We start from the raw sequence: 17673 nt of genomic DNA, 5'->3' as shown, positions 1-17673 counted from the left end.
TTGCAACATGAATACACTGAATCTTTTCATTATTCACAAGATGGTTTCATGGAAAAAAGTTAAATCATAAATTACTATACTATTAATGTATATGAAATTAGTACTATGTATGTACACATTGAATTTCTCGGGTTTTTAAGCTGATTCGCAAACAGACCTGTTGCCAACTGGTTTTGAGCTGTTATCAATTGGGTCAAATACATATTCTGTATGCACAACAGAAATTGTGTAAGCACTGAATTAATTTACCACACGCAAGCAAAAAATAGCGATGATGCTGAAGTTCAGTTGTGGTTTAAAGCCCACTGACCTGTTAAAAGCCCTGCAAAAAAAAGAGGGGTAAAAACTAAAAAAATGCAGAGAAAAGCAGAAAAGGCTTCTTTTGGATCTTGAGTGACTTGTTGCAGCATGTGATATGACAATCTTTTCTTTGCAGATGTCAATGACTCCTACAAACCCCTTCATAGGCAGTGACATAACCTCGAACTGGGTTCATGCGAGTCTTTGTGCGGCTTTGACCTTTCCCTGCCACCATTAAATGCCTTTTAATGCTCTATGCGCTGTTTCTGCGGCTTGAGTTGAACAAAGTTTCAATATTCCCCGTTCCATACATTGAACCAGCAAAAAGGAAGAATAGAGAGGGAACAAGGGGAGGTTTTTTCTTTGAATGGGTGAGGAGCATAACCAAACCAGTTGTTGAAGTTTCGAATTGTAAAAAAAAATCGTTCAATCATCCTGCTGCCAAAGCCTACTGTGTCATCCTATCACCTTTATAATCATAATTCATCTGAAAAATGGATTTTGATCCCCTATTCTACAACTCCTCCGCCACTCTCATATTATCATCAATCGGCGCTTTAGTTATTTCTCTTATTCCATTTATGCCCATTTTCTTTTCAAGCTGTCAGAATAGGCAGACCCAGTTTGAGGTTTCTAATGCGTTTTCACGGGCTTTACTCATATATATCATGTATTTCATTGTGATTTTCTGGATCATTTGCGTTTTGGCGCTGCCATAATGGCATAGCATACTTGATACCAGCTTTTTCTTTTCTTTCTCTCATTTTATGAATGCCTCTTTTGGAAAGAAGGTGTATTGTGTTTTTTGCTCGCATAGGACGATTCTAAGCTTTCTCTATTTTCAAAGGATTCTATTGTATTCTGCCTCGGGGCATTGAGTGGGTTTATATAAAGATAGAAGGGAAAAGGAGGGTATCAGAAGTTAGCAATCATTTTTATTTTAAACAGATGGGGAAGCGAGTTTTAAAATTGACTTAACGTGTCAATTTATCTTTGAAGGAAACACTCATTTTTTCCTATTGATATTCAATAATTTTCTGATGTTTCGTAGTTAGTTTAAACATAATTTGCCTGTATTCTGACAGCAGGTTTAACTGAAACTCAGTTTTAAAGTTGTGGTTTAAGTATGGAAAGCCAAAAGTATCAAAATTTGTATAAAGTTGTATGTTTCTTAGGTTTACTGTGCTCTTTCCTGATTCATCTATACTTCCTAGACATTTATGAATGGTTTGAGAGCCAAATTGAGCTGAAGTATGATATCTCTACTGTTAGTGATTTATGTAACAATTGGCCATCCATACTTAAACCACAAATTTAAACCTGAGTTTAAGTTAAACCTGCTATCAGAATACGAGCCAATGTGTTCAGTATTTCATCTCTGTAAAGAAAAACCATTTTCGAAGAATGTTAAAAGAGCAGGCATAAGAATGACCAAATATATAACAAAAAATGTGTATATGAATAAAAAATTCTAGTGGATAAATTTCAGCAATGATATAAAGAAATTCAAGGACATTTATATATTCACTTCTTGCTTTCTTTTCCAAATGGCTTTTCCTTCAATATTTCAGGATGGGTACAGAGCTAAATTATGCAGGAGTTTAGGTTGTATGAGAACTGTTAACAAGGCTGCCTCAAATTCGATTATTATTCTAAAACCATGTTTTTGTATTTCTATTCTAATTAAAATTTTGGAACAATAGGAACTTAATTTTTTAAATTTCATTTTCTAACAAACTAACCAATAAGTCTAAAAAAGTACATCTTCGGTCAAGATGCATGGCATAAACTTTTTTTTAATCTGTTTTTATTTGAATAAAAATCTGGATGGATTTAGCAGTTCCAAATTTAAGAGGGCTGAACATCAGATATTCCCCTGAAGCTGAGTTCATCAGTCATTGCAAAACACTACAAGCATCAGGATAGGTTCAACTTGGTATCTTGATGAAAATAAGAAACAACTGCACTTGAATGAATTTAAATAAATTCTGAAAATGTCTTTTGTGATTTCTAACAATGTTATTAAAAGTATGACAATTTTATTTTTATGCATGACTTTATTGATGACTTGATGGTCAATAAGTGAATAAACACTTCTTCAAATTCATTTGCCCAAAACCTGTCATTGAAAAGTCACATGTATTTTTTATTTTTTTATTATCATTATTTTATTTTATTGTTTTTTTTTGGGAGGGCTTATTTTTTGTTTTTTGTGTTATGTTAAGAAAAAGATGTGCTCAGATGTATAATTCTTGCATCCAAATAAACCAAAGATTGATGCACTTTTCCTAAGGTAAACAAAAGCATCTCTTTTGGAGGTGAGAGACTAGTCCTTGAAACTGTTCCAGGGCAATTCCGGGGGGGGGGGGCTACTCAGTATAAATGTGTGATACATGTGTGCCGCAGTCAAAACCCCCATTTTCAGCTTAAATTTCCGTTCCAAAGCATCACCAATTTAGAATGCCATAGAATTTCTTATTTTTCCATATTCCAGAGACCCTCAAATGTGTGGTTTCTTATGATTTTGAGCTTTTACACTGCCTCTATAAGCGCTAGCCGCTACCATGCTACGTTCTGGAGATCCCCATTTTTTTTAGTGGTCAGTTCCGGAGCATTGCATTTTTAGCAATCGTTGATCCTAGAGCTGTTCCAGAGACCCCCATTTTAAGACCAAGATTTAGTTCCAGAGCCCCCTATTTTTTTAGTTTGGTGTGGCGCATAGGTATCATACAATAATTCGAGTAGCCCCCCCCCCTCCTCCCTGGGACTAGTAGCAGACCAAACCAAGCACTTGAGGTGAAAGTGATAATCTAAGCCCTGCTTTGTAACACCATCTTGGTGTTAAATGGATGCGCAAATAAAGGATAGACACACCTCAGTCAATACACACTGGCCATTGATAACTTGTTAGATGAGGGATAATCTGAAATGTACATAAGACAACTAGGTGTGAGACACTGGACACAGCACACGGCCATCAATGGCTCACTGTAGATGCTATGTCAACAGTACCGGGTGCTCACATTGCCCACCCGCCCTCTTTGACACTTTCATTCTGTACACATATTCAGGTCGTCCCCCCCCTCGACTCTCGCCCTCTTTGACACTTTCATTCTGTACACATATTCAGGTCGTCCCCCCCCCCTCGACTCTCACATCGACCATGCACACTAAACAGGCAAAGCTGTAATCGTCCAACAAAGGTATCCATCTGGGTCCTTCTGCCATGGAGCAATATGGCTCAACCCCTTGCATACACTGGCTGGCCTGTGGGGGCTAGTATCATGAGCTTCAAAGTCCGGATGAGTGAGAGTCGATTTCAGGGCTGTCCATAGAAAGTCCCAGGGTGTTTATCATTGAGCTCTCAGAGATAAAAAGAGGGGGAATCTATTATCTGGGGAAAATTGGCAAAGTCTAGACCCAAGACAGTATGTTTTGAATAGCGAGTAATGAGAGCTATTCATCCTTACCTTGGCTCTTTTACCCCAGCAAATTGTTTGCCTTTGAGGTCAGTGCTTAGAAGCCACTGGAAAGGGGGTAGGGAGGTATTGTCCACTTCTTTATGTGATCCATAACCCTTCTTTTCCTTTTATTATTCCCTTAATCTGTTTGGATCTATACTGTTAAGATCTGAAGAGGAAGAATAAGAAGACACTGCAATGCAGGGAGTGGGGGCAAGGAGATATTCCTCCAGACAATGGCCAGTTAGATGCAGATGTGCATTGTGTTATGTTTATATCTATTGCAAGCCAGAAGGGTTTGAATTCTATGTAAAGTGCTTATTGATCAACGTCCTTCTTTTTCTAACAAGATGATTAGATTGAGGAATGTCTGTAAAAAATATAGATGTTGATAAGGAGATGTAGGCATATGGATGTGCTTTTGTGTGTGTGTGCAGTCTTATGTGAGAAAAGGAATGAGAAAGATTATGTGGAAGAAGCAAGAGCAGAAGAATTTGAAAATTAATAATATTCCACTTTTATACAGCACTTTGGAAGACTAACTCTAAAGACTAAGCACTTAACAGGTACGTTATTATCCAGGTCATTGGACTCTAACTGGAATAGTGTAGTTGAAAGTAAAAGTTTGAAGAAATATTAATGGAAAATACAGGAGTTATAATTGAGATAGTGGGAGAAAAAGATGGTAGGAGGGAGGGGGGGGGGGGAATAGAAAAAGAGAATCTTGAATAGAGAATGTGGTTAGTATTGATGAATAGGAGTCAGACAAATAAGCGAGGGTTATCGTGACATATGAATAGATCCCAGGTATCAAAGTGATCAATGTAGGTTACTGGACCCATTCATAGACCCCTGTTGGGAGAATAAAGAGGGAAGACATGCAGAAAATAAGCCCTAAGACGCAGCCCCTCTAACCCCAACAATAGGCATATTGGTTACATTTAACTGCCATTGTTACATGTACTGCAGGAACTTTACCTTATTTTTAAAGGGCTGAGCTTTGAAGCATGGGGCAATTTTTTTTGCTATGTTTTTATTCAGTTTAAGACATACCTAGTAGTGTGGTCAGAAGTCATTTATTTACCAAAGAAAACCTAACTGTCAAGCTGTATTTTGGTTTGGTTGGAGTAAACATGTTATGTATAGAATGCATCAAGAAAGAAAATGATAGTAATGCCTACATGCTAGTCTCTGCTCCTCTATTGCTGCTTAGATAGCATGAAATTGAGATTTTAGTCTTATTTAAAGCAAAGTGATAATGTTCATGCAAGGGACTGATAAAGAAATGCCTACTTTCATGAGTGTAATGCTCTGATAAGATATTCTTTCAAAATCATATATATTCAAAACAAAATAAAAGAATCAAGTGCTTTTTATTAGAACTTAGAAGGAAGTTATTGATGATCTTTAGAATTCAAACACTGATAATGCAAGTGAAATCAACCACTTTAATGGAAAGATTTATCTATAGATCTACTATCCTTCCAGATTGGGCCTCCCATCCATAAGCAGCTTACAAAGTTATTATAATTGTATGAATACAAATGCGAAATCATGAAGGGATTACCTTTTATATAGAGATTTTAGATGCATTTTTGGCTTCCAATGACATGATATAAACTCCTTGCTCACCCACTGAGATAATATCCTCTCCTACCTTTTAAGTTTGAGGGTGTGTGTGTGTGTTACTGAAAAATAAGTAGGGGAAGGCGGGGTAAGTTGAGCATAGGGGCAAGTTGAGCCACCAGCCCCAGGCCAATAATGAATGAGTCAGACATTGTGGTGGTGTCATGTATTGATGACCCATAGCATAACCCTAACCCCACCACATTGTTTCCAACTTTGAAACAAAAAGTAGTTTTTTAGAGGGAAAAATATGAATTTCAGCCAAAAAAGTAAAAAAGAGTGTGAAATAGATAAGTGCTTTATAAACACACACATCTTTAAATATAATAAAGACATGATAACAACATTATTAGTCCAGGTATGGATCTTCATTCTTGTCATAGTCTTTTATATGATGGATGCATAATAAATGTGTGGATACAAAATTATCGCACTAAGTTCGGACTGGGGTAAGTTGAGCCAAACAGCATGGGGCAAGTTGAGCCATGGTAATTCCTATGGTAATGTATCTTAAAAAACAAACAAACCATAAAAATCGATTGAAATGCAAGCTGAAAGGAGCAATTTTACATGACTGCTCTTTTCCTTTTACAGGATGTTAGTATTTAAAGAGAATTAGCAAGTGAAAAGACTTTAGACAAAAAATTGACATGCTGGTTCTCCCCCATACATTTTGTACATAGTTTTTGTGGCTCAACTTACCCCAGAAGGTGGCTCAAACTTACCCCATATATGGGGCAAGTTGAGCCATTTGACATCGTTTTTTTCAATGGTCACGATGACTTTCAGTGTGGGGATAGAAAGTTATATATAGGTGGAAAATATTTCAGAAGAATTAAATTTCAAGGCAAGGTACTTATTTCGACAAGATTATTAATCATATCAATTCTAACATGCAAAAAGTAAAAACTGTCACAACTTACCCCGCCTTCCCCTACCGGTAGTATGTCTCCATTAGTGCCATTTTCATTTTTGTGGAAGAATAAATTGTGTATGGATGGACAAAAAATGTGTACATTTGTGTATTATTTCATGTCATTCCATTATAACTATATTTTGGAGTGTAGACCTACAGCCAGGTTTACTTACCTATGGGCAATAGAGAAAAATTCTCTTTTATACCAATCCACATGTCGCCCTGGCATATCTTGCTTATTTTTCTGATCTAAATATATAGGCATGCAATTTTTATTTTTTTTCAATCAATACTTATATATTAACATTGTACTCTCAAAAGTATTATTAATCTATTTGTCACATCTGTATGTATATCTTTTTGGAATAATTGAATTATTTTGAATATGCCAGAGCTGATTATAAACCAGGAGATGAATAAACATACAGGGGGATGCCTTAATGCCATGCAATATAGATTGCTAAAGCCATTCTTCCCACAAACCTTTCAAAGGATCGAATTCAAATAGATCTTGTAGTAAAACTTAACACTTTCAATAATGTAGAGCACTTTTTGTCATAGATTTTTTTCAAAGCATAATACTTTCAATAAACAGGACACTACTCCATTTTCTTTATTTTTTAAAGGACAAGTCTACCCCAACAAAAAGTTGATTTGAATAAAAGAGAAAAATTCAACAAGCATAACACTGAAAATCTCATCAAAATTTGATGTGAAATAGGAAAGTTATGACATTTAATAGTTTTGCTTTATTTCACAAACCAGTCACATGCACTTCCTGGCTAGTATGTTTATGAGGGAACTGTCTGATGACATCACTCACTATTTCTTTTGTATTTTATTATATGAAATATAAAATATTATAATATTCTCCTCATTGTCAAGTGATATAACGATTATTCCTGCCTGAACATGTGAAATTAGCATTGTTTAATACTATATGGTTCAGTCAAGTTGGTCCTTAAATTGCTAAATCTATAAAAAATGAAATATTGTAAGAGGTGAATGATGGACATCATAGACTGACTCACCTTGTTGTGCATATCACTGTTTTATGAAAAATAAGCGAAAACTTAAAAATGTCATAACTTTCTTATGTTACATCCGATTTTAATGAAATTTTCAGCACTATGCTAGTTAGATTTTCTCTTTTTATTCAAGTCATCATTTTCCTTGGGTGGACTTGACCTTAAATAAATCTAGGAGGCTGTTCTCACTACATTCCTAAAACTATATTAGTGGAAACTAGTTTAACACGTAGTGAGAACGGTAGAAGCGATCTTGGAAGCGATCTTCAGAACCAGTTTGGAAAATCACCTCGCGATGTAGTTTTCAAGATCGCTTTGCCTCGTTAAACTGGTTTTAAGGTAAGTGAGGACACAAGCGTTCTTCGGGAAGCGATCTTCGCATGTTTTGAGCGCGCTACTCCACACGACAGGTGTAGAATGCCTATGCTGTGGTTTTGGATGTCCCGTGAAACATGTCATCCCACTGAGAGCGTTTCCATAGCAACAAAAGCGTTTTACGTGAAGTGATTTAGAAAACCACTTTCATGTTATCAAGTGGGAACGCTAGCAAAGCAATCTTCCAAACTGGTTTCCTGAATTGGCTTCCAGTAAACTAGTTAAATACCCTTTTCATAAACCTATCCTCCAATTTGCCGCCTAAGAGTAATGTGGATAATTCAATAAAAATCGCGTTCATAAACTCCAAAAATAATTTTTACGAGCGCCCGTCCTGAAAGAGGCGGATAATTGTCATGACAACTGGACACGCCCCCTCCGATGTGGTTGTGTTGGAAAGGGTGACCTTGTGATCGCACCATGGCAATTATCCGCATTATTTGGAAATGCGTTCATAAACTCAAAAATCTTGTCCCGATGCTGCTATTATGCGGATAATAGCAGCATCAAAATAATGCGGATAACTCTGGTCCTCCTCCAATTTTACGACCAAATTATGCTGCTATTAGCCGCATAATTGGGTTTATGAAAGGGGTATTAGAAAGCGTAATGAGAATGGCCTCCATGTCTTATATTGATATACCAGAGCTGATCTTAAACCATTATTTGGAATTTTTACCTTCTGAAATTCTACACACTCATTTCAATTCACTTAAAAAAAAACAATTGAAAAGATTCTTCCTCTCCAACTTAAATAACCGAAAAACAATTTTTCCACTTGGCATTTTAGAGGGCTGGAATGTGGCATCACATCAGTGTTTTTTTTTTCTTAATCCCTCTCAGACTTGTTACTTGTGTGAATTCATGTTATCAACCACAGCCTCATGTTCTTGTTTTTTTTTTCTTGATGGTTTCCTTATATGCTTTTCACACTGCATTTCCTTAAACCCATACTATCTTTTTTTCGACTGTCTTTCTTAACCTCACACTATCTGCTCAACCGTGGTTAATGCCTTAACCCCGGACTATCCCTCAGCTCATGAATATTGATGATTTTACCATACAGAGCATGATTAACGTGCAATTCGACTTCTGTAATTGGCTAATGCTTAGCCCCACTTTCCTTAGCCGTTTTGTTTTCACACTTCATCTCTTAGCACCGCCATTGTGGTGCTGCACCACAATAAGCCGGCTAGCCCACTTTACTAAACGTAGTGTGAAAAGAAGTGGGCTAAGCTTAACCCCGGGAAATTGGTGGGGCTAAGACCCCCTCTTAGCCCCACCAATTTCCTGGGGTTAAGGACAAAAAGTGCAGTGTGAAAAGCATATTAGTGGCCGGCTGGCATGTCGTCAGTGTTTGGTTCAAAAGAAAGTATGGATGACATGCCTGATCATCGCAATGAAACTTGTCTTTTACCTTCACATGTGTCCAGCTCTGTGTATGATGATGGTTAATGTTACTTTACACATGTGTCCAGCTCTGTGTATGATGATGGTTAATGTTACTTTACACATGTGTCCAGGGGGGTGTTTCACAAAGATTTAAGTATGACTTAGAGTCGCACTTAAATGTCTAGTTGCGCGCAGTATAAAAGGCATGATAGCTTGGTCAGATCATGCCAAGAGGACGCGCACGTACTGCATATTGATCAATAAGATTGCGCGTTGCATATCATGTACGCGACGACATTTAAGTGCGACCTAAGTCATACTTAAATCTTTGTGAAACACCCCCCAGCTCTGTGTATGATGATGGTTAATGTTACTTTACGTGTCCAGCTCTGTGTATGATGATGTACTTTACACATGTGTCCAGCTCTGTGTATGATGATGGTTAATGTTACTTCATGTCTCCAGCTCTGTATGTGATGATGGTTAATGTTATTGTTACAGCGATGCATTCCGGTACTCTGTTGTATTTGTGAATCATTTTCTATAATCATTGTTCTGTGTTATTCTTGGTTTCCCCTTTTTTCAAGCCTTTGACACTTTTTGGGACACCTTTTTCTTTCATAATTAAAAAAAAAATCTCATCTTAATGTTTCATGATTATATTTGTATGGTATATTAATGTTCAAATGTATGATATTTGTATGTTCTTACATGTATATATTTTTGAAAGAAATAAATGAGAGTATTTCCACTCTCCCTCAACTCAATTCAAATATTTGCCTTTTCAATATTGTTCATGTAATATTCCTATTTTCTTGCTAAGTCACTCAGAATGAAGTTTAAAACAAGCATTCACACTTTTTTTAAAGCAACAGAGTCACAAAAACTTTATGAATATTTGCACAGTTATTACTGCTTGGAAGGAGATCTAGAGTTCAATTTTACAAAAATTATGGATTTGAATAGCAGCAAAACCCAAGGACAAGTAAAGTTAGCTGCATTAAAGTTACTATAGATATAGAAGTATCTTTCAATGGTAATTACCATGGAAATGATGCTCAACAGCCAATCAAAATCAAGGGTTTCATCAAAGTATAAACCATTAGATGACAAATTTGTAAAAGTAATCTCCATGCAACAGGAACCATATGTAATTCCACAGTACTGCATTTTTGCAAGTTTCTCAAAACATTTTTTCACCCCAAATGTACTTTGAATTTGAAGTTGTTGTCTAATCATGTTTTTGAATTTCTTGTGTTTTTTTCAATTACAGGTACATGAACTATGTGACAATTTCTGCCATCGGTATATCAACTGTTTGAAAGGGAAAATGCCCATAGACCTCGTCATAGAGGATAGAGAGGGTATCGGGGCCATCAAAACCGGGGCAGCATCACCGACAGATGGGGGCTCAGATAACCACAGTGAATCCAGAAGCCCTATGGATCAGGTCAGTGTAAAAAAATATAATTATTTTTTCCTCGGCTGAATACCCAGGATACTGTTTTGACAGAGAATGTAGAATGAAGTGGAAGAAGATTGGAAAGAAATGTGGTATGGTTTTAAAATATCCAAGCCTATTATTCTGAATTGCATTACATGTACACAATGTCACCATTCTTTGACAATATTGTAGCACAATCAGATATTATGTACTGTACTGTCAGATTGAGGATGACCAGAGGAAAAGAAAATTCAGCAGAGTAGGAGATGAGGTAGGAATTGAAGAGGAAGGACAGGTTAAAGGGAGAGTGGCAATGTGCGTGAATCCATTGCACACAATTGATTTCAGTAGAATACACATTTTCCATAGGAAGGTTCCATAGCATGGAGTTAAATGGGTTAAAAGTATCCATGTGACCACTCACATGTGAGCTTCTGCTGTTGGAGTAAAAAAATGTTTGTATCATAGTTCTTTTTTCACTTTGTTCATTATGTTTCCAAAAATATACTTTATGTGGAAAGAATTATTTTTTTTTAATTTATAAAGGAGGGATCCCCTTCCCTTTTAATACTTCATGTAATCTGTTTCATTCTGAATAATGATCTTGATAGACTACATGTCCGGGTAGCACATATACTAATTTCTATTGGTCAATAAAGCTACATTTTCTTTTGTCCATGGTAGGCTATACGTGCATGCAATGTTTCATTTTATGCAGTTCTCCTTCACAAATTTCCAGCTAAAAACACAAGCGTTATGAGTTTGAGCTGTCTGATTGGATAACCAAATCTCTGAAACCATTTAATCATGATTGCATGTCAAAATCATGACAGCCAAAAACCCATTTTGATATTAACTGAGAAATTCTGTTGACTTCACTGAACGAAAGTAATATAAATTCAAACAAGAAAATGGCTCTTTTCCTACTTGGAGCAATACCCTGCCATAGATGACAAGCCATTCTCCTGTCAAAAAGAACAGGCAAAGTCAACTTTTCCATTACTTTGTGTAATTGAAATTTAATTTTGTTCTGTTTGCTTTGCCTACATGATTCATGCCATGGTTGTGCGTAATTCCTCTTTAAAGTCCTGGGCAGAAAGATGATTTTTAGAGGTTTTCATTGCCGATAATGCGACTTTTGCAATCTAATCGGCTTTACAGATCTATTTCAACTTTATGAACTTTGTTTTGCGACTAACTTGCAATTACCTTGCTTCTATTGGTGTTCTTTTCATAACTTGAATCATTTCAATTCACATTATTTTTCCTTCCAATAACCGCAAAATTATAAGAAATTTGACAATTTGTTTGAATTGAAAATTATCATATCAGTATGAAGACAAGCCAAATTTTGAAGTAATAGAAATTAAATGCAGGTGTTATTTTTTAAGTTTGATATCATGAATGAGTTTATGGGCCCTAGCACAATTCTTATATGATGAACCATGGGTCTATAGACTGGGCAGGTAGGTAGAAAAGGGTGACAATGTACCCTTCCATATTAGCCGCCCCAGTACCTTGCCAAGGTTCTGCTAGGTCAGGGGATGGTGTTTTGGCAGACTCATCCCACGACACCTGTGGTGATACCTCTTCCTTTACATGCAATGACTGCATTGCGGAACTTCCTGCGCTAATTACCCCAGCCCGTTACAAGAACAGGGCAGAAAGTCAAAAGAAATGTGAGGTTCCTGGACACTTGGAAGACATGTGGCACTGGATACTCACCAGTTTTGACTCCTATGTTTGTTAGTTTTGACAGGTCTTGTGGTGTGCTTTGATACATCAAATAAGTAACAGGAGATACCTCTAATGGATACTTCTATAAAGTCATCGTTGACACTGTTTCAAGCTCTTTTGCCCATCCCTCCCGTCTCTATTGATTTACTAATTTTTCTAGAAAATGAGGGAGAGGGGGATCACTGATATGGCATGTTCCCAAGTTCTTTATCTTCACATCATGATCGCCACTGATATGATTTCCTTGCGAAAGTTGATGGAGGAAAATTTGCTACTCAATTTCAGTGAAATTGAGTTTGATGTATTTTGCAAAGATTGTTGTCATTGTTTATTTTGTCCTTAGCAAGAAATGCAAACAACTTGCATTGTTTGGAGAGACATTGAGTTACAAGGATGCCCCAAAAGGTGTATTATGTTACTAGATCTTTGATATTTTAATGTAAGATTTCATAAAATGACATCATCACAATTTTTTTTACTTGTTTATTTCATTGAAAAAAATAATATCTAAAATTTTCTTTGCATTAGGAGCTGAAATCCAAATGAGTATGTAATAAATTTTAGATCTATGCCAAGTGATGTCAAAACCTCTGTTTTTAGTTTGTTTTCTGCTCCGTGGTCCCAAATCCAAAATCTTCCTGTTCGATGACTCCATAGTATGGCCATCTTTATGGTGGTTGTTTTAAGATGGTCTGTCTTAGTTTTCGATCAGAATCATGCACCTTCAAAATTAATTCCTGAACATTACCACTTCATGAGGCAGTGTGCCATGCTACTTGGTACCAAATCCAGGAGCATCATGCTCAAACACACTCGGACCAAGGAATTTTTAATTCTTGAACAGTGTCTCTTTATGAAGCCAGTGAATTCCCTATTGAGGCAAAGTGCTTTTCCACTTTGTAATGAACCCTGGGACTAGACTGTTCTGATTCTATAACTGAGCCATCATGAGTGTGGTTGTTCAGAGATGGTCTCCCAAAGTCCTTGGCGAGTTTAGCTATTGTACCATCTTCAAAGTAATAACTTGAACTTTGTTTTAAACCTAGGAGCATAGTGTTCTTAGTCCAATTTCTACCACTGTGCCATCATTAAGAGTGGTTGTTCTGAGATCATCTTGTATAGATCAATGTACCGTATTACCAGCAGTATCTTCAAAGTTAAAGTTAACTCCTATAATCAATTTAATATATCAATGTGTTATGCTCTTCTACTTGATCCAAAATCTAGGAGCTCTTTGTTCTTAGTTATGGCACTGCCTCTGAGCAATAATTTGGATTGGTCTAAGATGGTCATCTGTAGAGGATTGTATGCTCTTTTACCAAACCCACAATCTTTTCTCTACCCCTGAAGCTATTACTGTGTTTGCTCAGCAACTTACATAGAATTTAACAACATAGTCATAGAGGTGATGAACAGATATATCTCCTGCATTTGGGCAACCCTTGTTATATACTTAATTCGTCGTTGTCAATTCTGCTATGAAGCATTCCAGTACTGTCTGGCAAAGATGAGACTATCACCTTCGGAGTTCATAGCATTCCATGAACAATGTCGCATCATGAGGTATTGTGTTGTTTGGTTGTATGCCCTCCCTCTTTTCAGACCAGATCAGAATAAAATCCATTCAAGGGGTAACAATGACAAAACAGAGTAAGGGGGTCTTAAAGGGAGAATAACCTGTAACATCAATTCATCAAGCAACTCAGGGCCCTTCTTTTCTTTATACTCTTGACCATTTCTTTCTTTGACCCTATCTCCCTTCTGATGATCATTCATTCAACAAAAACAACTTTGAATTGATTGATATAAGCCTTACTCAATGTTGCTAAATGTGAAGAGATCTTGGGTAGCTGAGGGATGGAAATGATGCACATTGTGGAGAAATGGGATGGGGTAGAAGTGAAACATAAATTCTGTAGATTCAGACAGACATGGATGTAGATAGAGAGTGATAGGTAAAGAAAGCAAGTGGAGTCCAGAGAATGAGAGCGATCTGCCCAGTGACATTAGAAGAATTGCAAGTGATCTATTTTCGACCAGTCTGCAAGTTAAATGATGGAGACATGGTAGAAATGTGAAAAAACATAAGAAGAGATGAAAGAAAAGTGGGAATGCAGAACCATTCTTCCGCAAATACAGACCATTCTACTCTCTTTTACTGTGAAGAGAGAAACAGAGGGAGAGAAGGGGGGAGGGGTGGGAAGAAAACATCTCATCAATCTCATTTCTTGTACCAATGTAGGTTGATTTAGAAGCTCCAGAGCAATGCTCACTTTGGAGTGGAGTAGTTTAAGGGGGGCAACTTAAAAGATGACAGCTCCAATTTGGTTGACGGCTCCAGAGAGATAGCTTTGATCCTCGCCCCTTGTTCATCATCACTGGGATGGGAAGGTCCTCCAGCAAAATTGGGTTTGGGATGGGGGGGAAAATGGAAGATGGAGCGTTCCCTTAATGTCTCCTGATGCCCGGGGAGTGCCGTGCAAAAGAGAGAAAAATGGGGGCTATATTCATGCATCTTAATTTAGGAGTCCCTTTGACAGGCACGACCAGTCTGCCCCTGATGTGCGGCAGTGATGCGCTGGATGAATCTCATCTCATTAATTCCCATTTGAAGAGGAGAAAAGGGGGTAGGCCTTTTGTGTCCGGCTTGACAGTTATAGTTTCAGGAGAGATTAAGAGATCAAAAGAGACCACATGTTTGCTTGGAAAATTACAGCTTCTCGTTTTAAATATGAAGAGGGGCATCCTCAAATGATGACATGTTTCCATAGTAAAAAAAAGAGAAGAAGATAACACTTTAAATGAGCGGCAGACATCCACTGTCTGTCTGATAGCTATTGTCGTGTTGTCAATCCATCATTTATACAGATTTGGATGTCAGAGAAATCTTTAAAAATGAATAAATTTGTGGACCAATTTGAAGAGAATCTTTAGGTTCTGTGAATGATTTATGATCACAGACCAAATAAGGGAGATAAATTTTCTGACCTTCATTTGATGTTGGCCTTAAACTTGTTAAAGATATTATCCCTAAAGGGCATATCAAGAAAATTGGTAAGAGATTTGAGGCTTTACTCATGATCCCAAAAGTTTGAATTGACATTCACAAGTCGTCTGTAATAGAAACAGTATAACTGCTCATTTATATTCTTGCAGATTGTAGGCCTACATATCATGCAAGACCTAATTTTGTTAGAAATCCTAAATTATTCCTCAGATGAATTTGATTATTTAATTGATTCAGTTCATTTGCCATTATAATATTGAAATTATTGTACCTATAAAGTGCAGGGAGAACACTTTGAGTTATCCTGTGAAGCTACAGCAGCATTTGTACAACCATGTCTACATTGGATGTAGCCTAATCCCTAAACATATCAAAGTAATATTCATCACAATTAATTGAATTTTAAAAACCAGTGTTTCCATTGCAAATATTCATCACAATTAATTGAATTTTAAAAACCAGTGTTTCCATTGCAAATATTCATCACAACTAATTGAATTTTAAAAACCAGTGTTTCCATTGCAAATTCAAACTTGTAAGGCCTGTCAAAGATTAATTATGATTGAAGGGATAGCGTATCCATACAATGTTCTGTATATCATTCACAAATTCTTTCTTTTTCCAATTTCATATTCATAATAAATCTTTCTGCACTCCAGAAAGTCTGAAAGGTCAAGGAAAGTTTCAGGCCATGTCCTTAGCTAAGGTCAGTCAACCCCAGAGAAAATGGATTCCAACCCACCTTGATAAGAAGCTCCTTCTGGGCTAGTCTAGGATTTGGAGTCACATTAATCAATGCCCATTTAAAATAGCGGCTCTTGACTTTGCATGATCCTTTGGAATAATGAGACAATATTTTTGTTCAAATTGCATAAAGATAGTTTGAGCTAGATAATGTATGTCCATGTGTAGTTTTTTTTGTGAAACAGATTAAAAAATGAAAAAAGCATAGCTTGGATGTCATGGCTCTAAAATTATTGACTGTAATTGTACGAAACCCAACTAATTTTAGAATACAATAAGATGACGATCTGCTAATGAGGCCTTCTGTGCAAAAAAATATATTTTGTATGCATAATTTTTATCTATGTGCAAAGAGTTAGACCAGAATGCTGATTATCATTGTTATAATTAACTGGGTACGTGGCATTGATACCTTGGTAGGCCTAATACCTTTGATAGGAAACAAGACACTCTTGTATGCAAATACTTGAGGGCCACATATATATATTGACTACAAACCAAACTATTGTTTATGCTGCATTGAATAATTGCATTTGATGAAAATGTAATGGGTCTTGTGTCACAGACTAACAAGGAATGTCCAGGCCCTTATTGTTAGTTCCAAGGTCAGTGAGGTCATCTGGGCAAACCAAATTAGGTGATGACCTTTGGTGTTTGGAATGTCAGCTGTGGGCTTTCCATGTTGACTGGGTTCAATCTGTAATCATGGAGCTCAATAGGTGGTTTCAGACCGCCTCGAAGTTCGCCAGTTCCAGGTATTCTCTGATCGGGAAATTTACCCCAATCAGAAAATACCAGGTATTTTGGTAATGTGAAAGCAAACTACGCGTAATTTCCCCGAAAGAAAATACCCGCTAAATAGTAGGTACTTGGCGAAATTACGAGAACTTTCGCGGGGATTTTTCCAAGGTCGCAGGTATTTTGGCAATGTGAAAGCAAATTACGGGAACTTTTAGCCCAGCGTGTCGTTGGGTGCGGCGGCGTGGGTGGCTGCTGGGCTAGTGATTTTGAATCTCGCGCCTTGCCTGCTTATCAGACCATACTGCGCATGCTCGTAACTTCGGGAACTTATCCCGAACGATGTGTTTCGGGGCGGTGTGAATGCAGGAATAATTAACGGGTATTTTTTAGCCTTAAAAAGTCCTCGTAATTTAACAGGGATTCTTGTGATCGAGGCGGTTTGAAACCACCTACTGTAGCAAGATGAAATTATTGGATTCGGAATTCAAGCGTTATTCAGTCTTCCACCAGTTTTCCATATTGTGATAAAATAGTTGCTTCACAATGACTAAAGGGGCTATTTATATACACGCTTGTGTAAATATGGCAGGCCACTTGCTTTCTTTATTATATTTACTTATATCAGGAATTGCCTTTTGTGAACAACACATTGTATTATGATTATTTCTTGATTTATGGATCAAAAGAATTTGATTCTTGATTTTTTGTGTTGTTATGAAAGGCAATTGTTGATATCAAGAATGGAATTGGAATAGGCCAATGTTTATGGGCCTGCTTGATATGAAGAAAAAGGATTAAATGAGAAAATAGCCTGCCATAGTTTTGGCATATGCTTGCTGAGACATCCAGGTGTGATGACCCCTTTCATCCAATATAGAATGAGATTGCAAGGAACATACTAC

The 17673-nt window shown here is 36.9% G+C and overlaps 1 protein-coding gene across 2 annotated transcripts in view; it reads left to right on the top strand.

The window, feature by feature from the left end:
* The window catches only part of LOC121418132 (homeobox protein Meis1-like), a 30725-nt gene extending 13907 nt beyond the window's left edge, over positions 1-16818 (top strand). For both annotated transcript variants that reach the window (XM_041611836.1, XM_041611835.1), the window contains exon 6: positions 10372-16818. In XM_041611836.1, coding sequence (XP_041467770.1) covers positions 10372-10587 — 216 coding nt within the window. In that variant the 3' untranslated portion in view covers positions 10588-16818. The remainder of the gene's footprint in view (positions 1-10371) is intronic.
* The last annotated feature ends 855 nt before the right edge of the window (positions 16819-17673 follow it).

The sequence above is a fragment of the Lytechinus variegatus genome, chromosome 7, assembly GCF_018143015.1.
Source record: "Lytechinus variegatus isolate NC3 chromosome 7, Lvar_3.0, whole genome shotgun sequence".
In the NCBI taxonomy this organism is placed as follows: Eukaryota; Metazoa; Echinodermata; class Echinoidea; order Temnopleuroida; family Toxopneustidae; genus Lytechinus; species Lytechinus variegatus.
The sequence above is the reverse complement of the archived record's forward strand: the minus strand, read 5'-3'. Positions and strand labels throughout refer to the sequence as shown.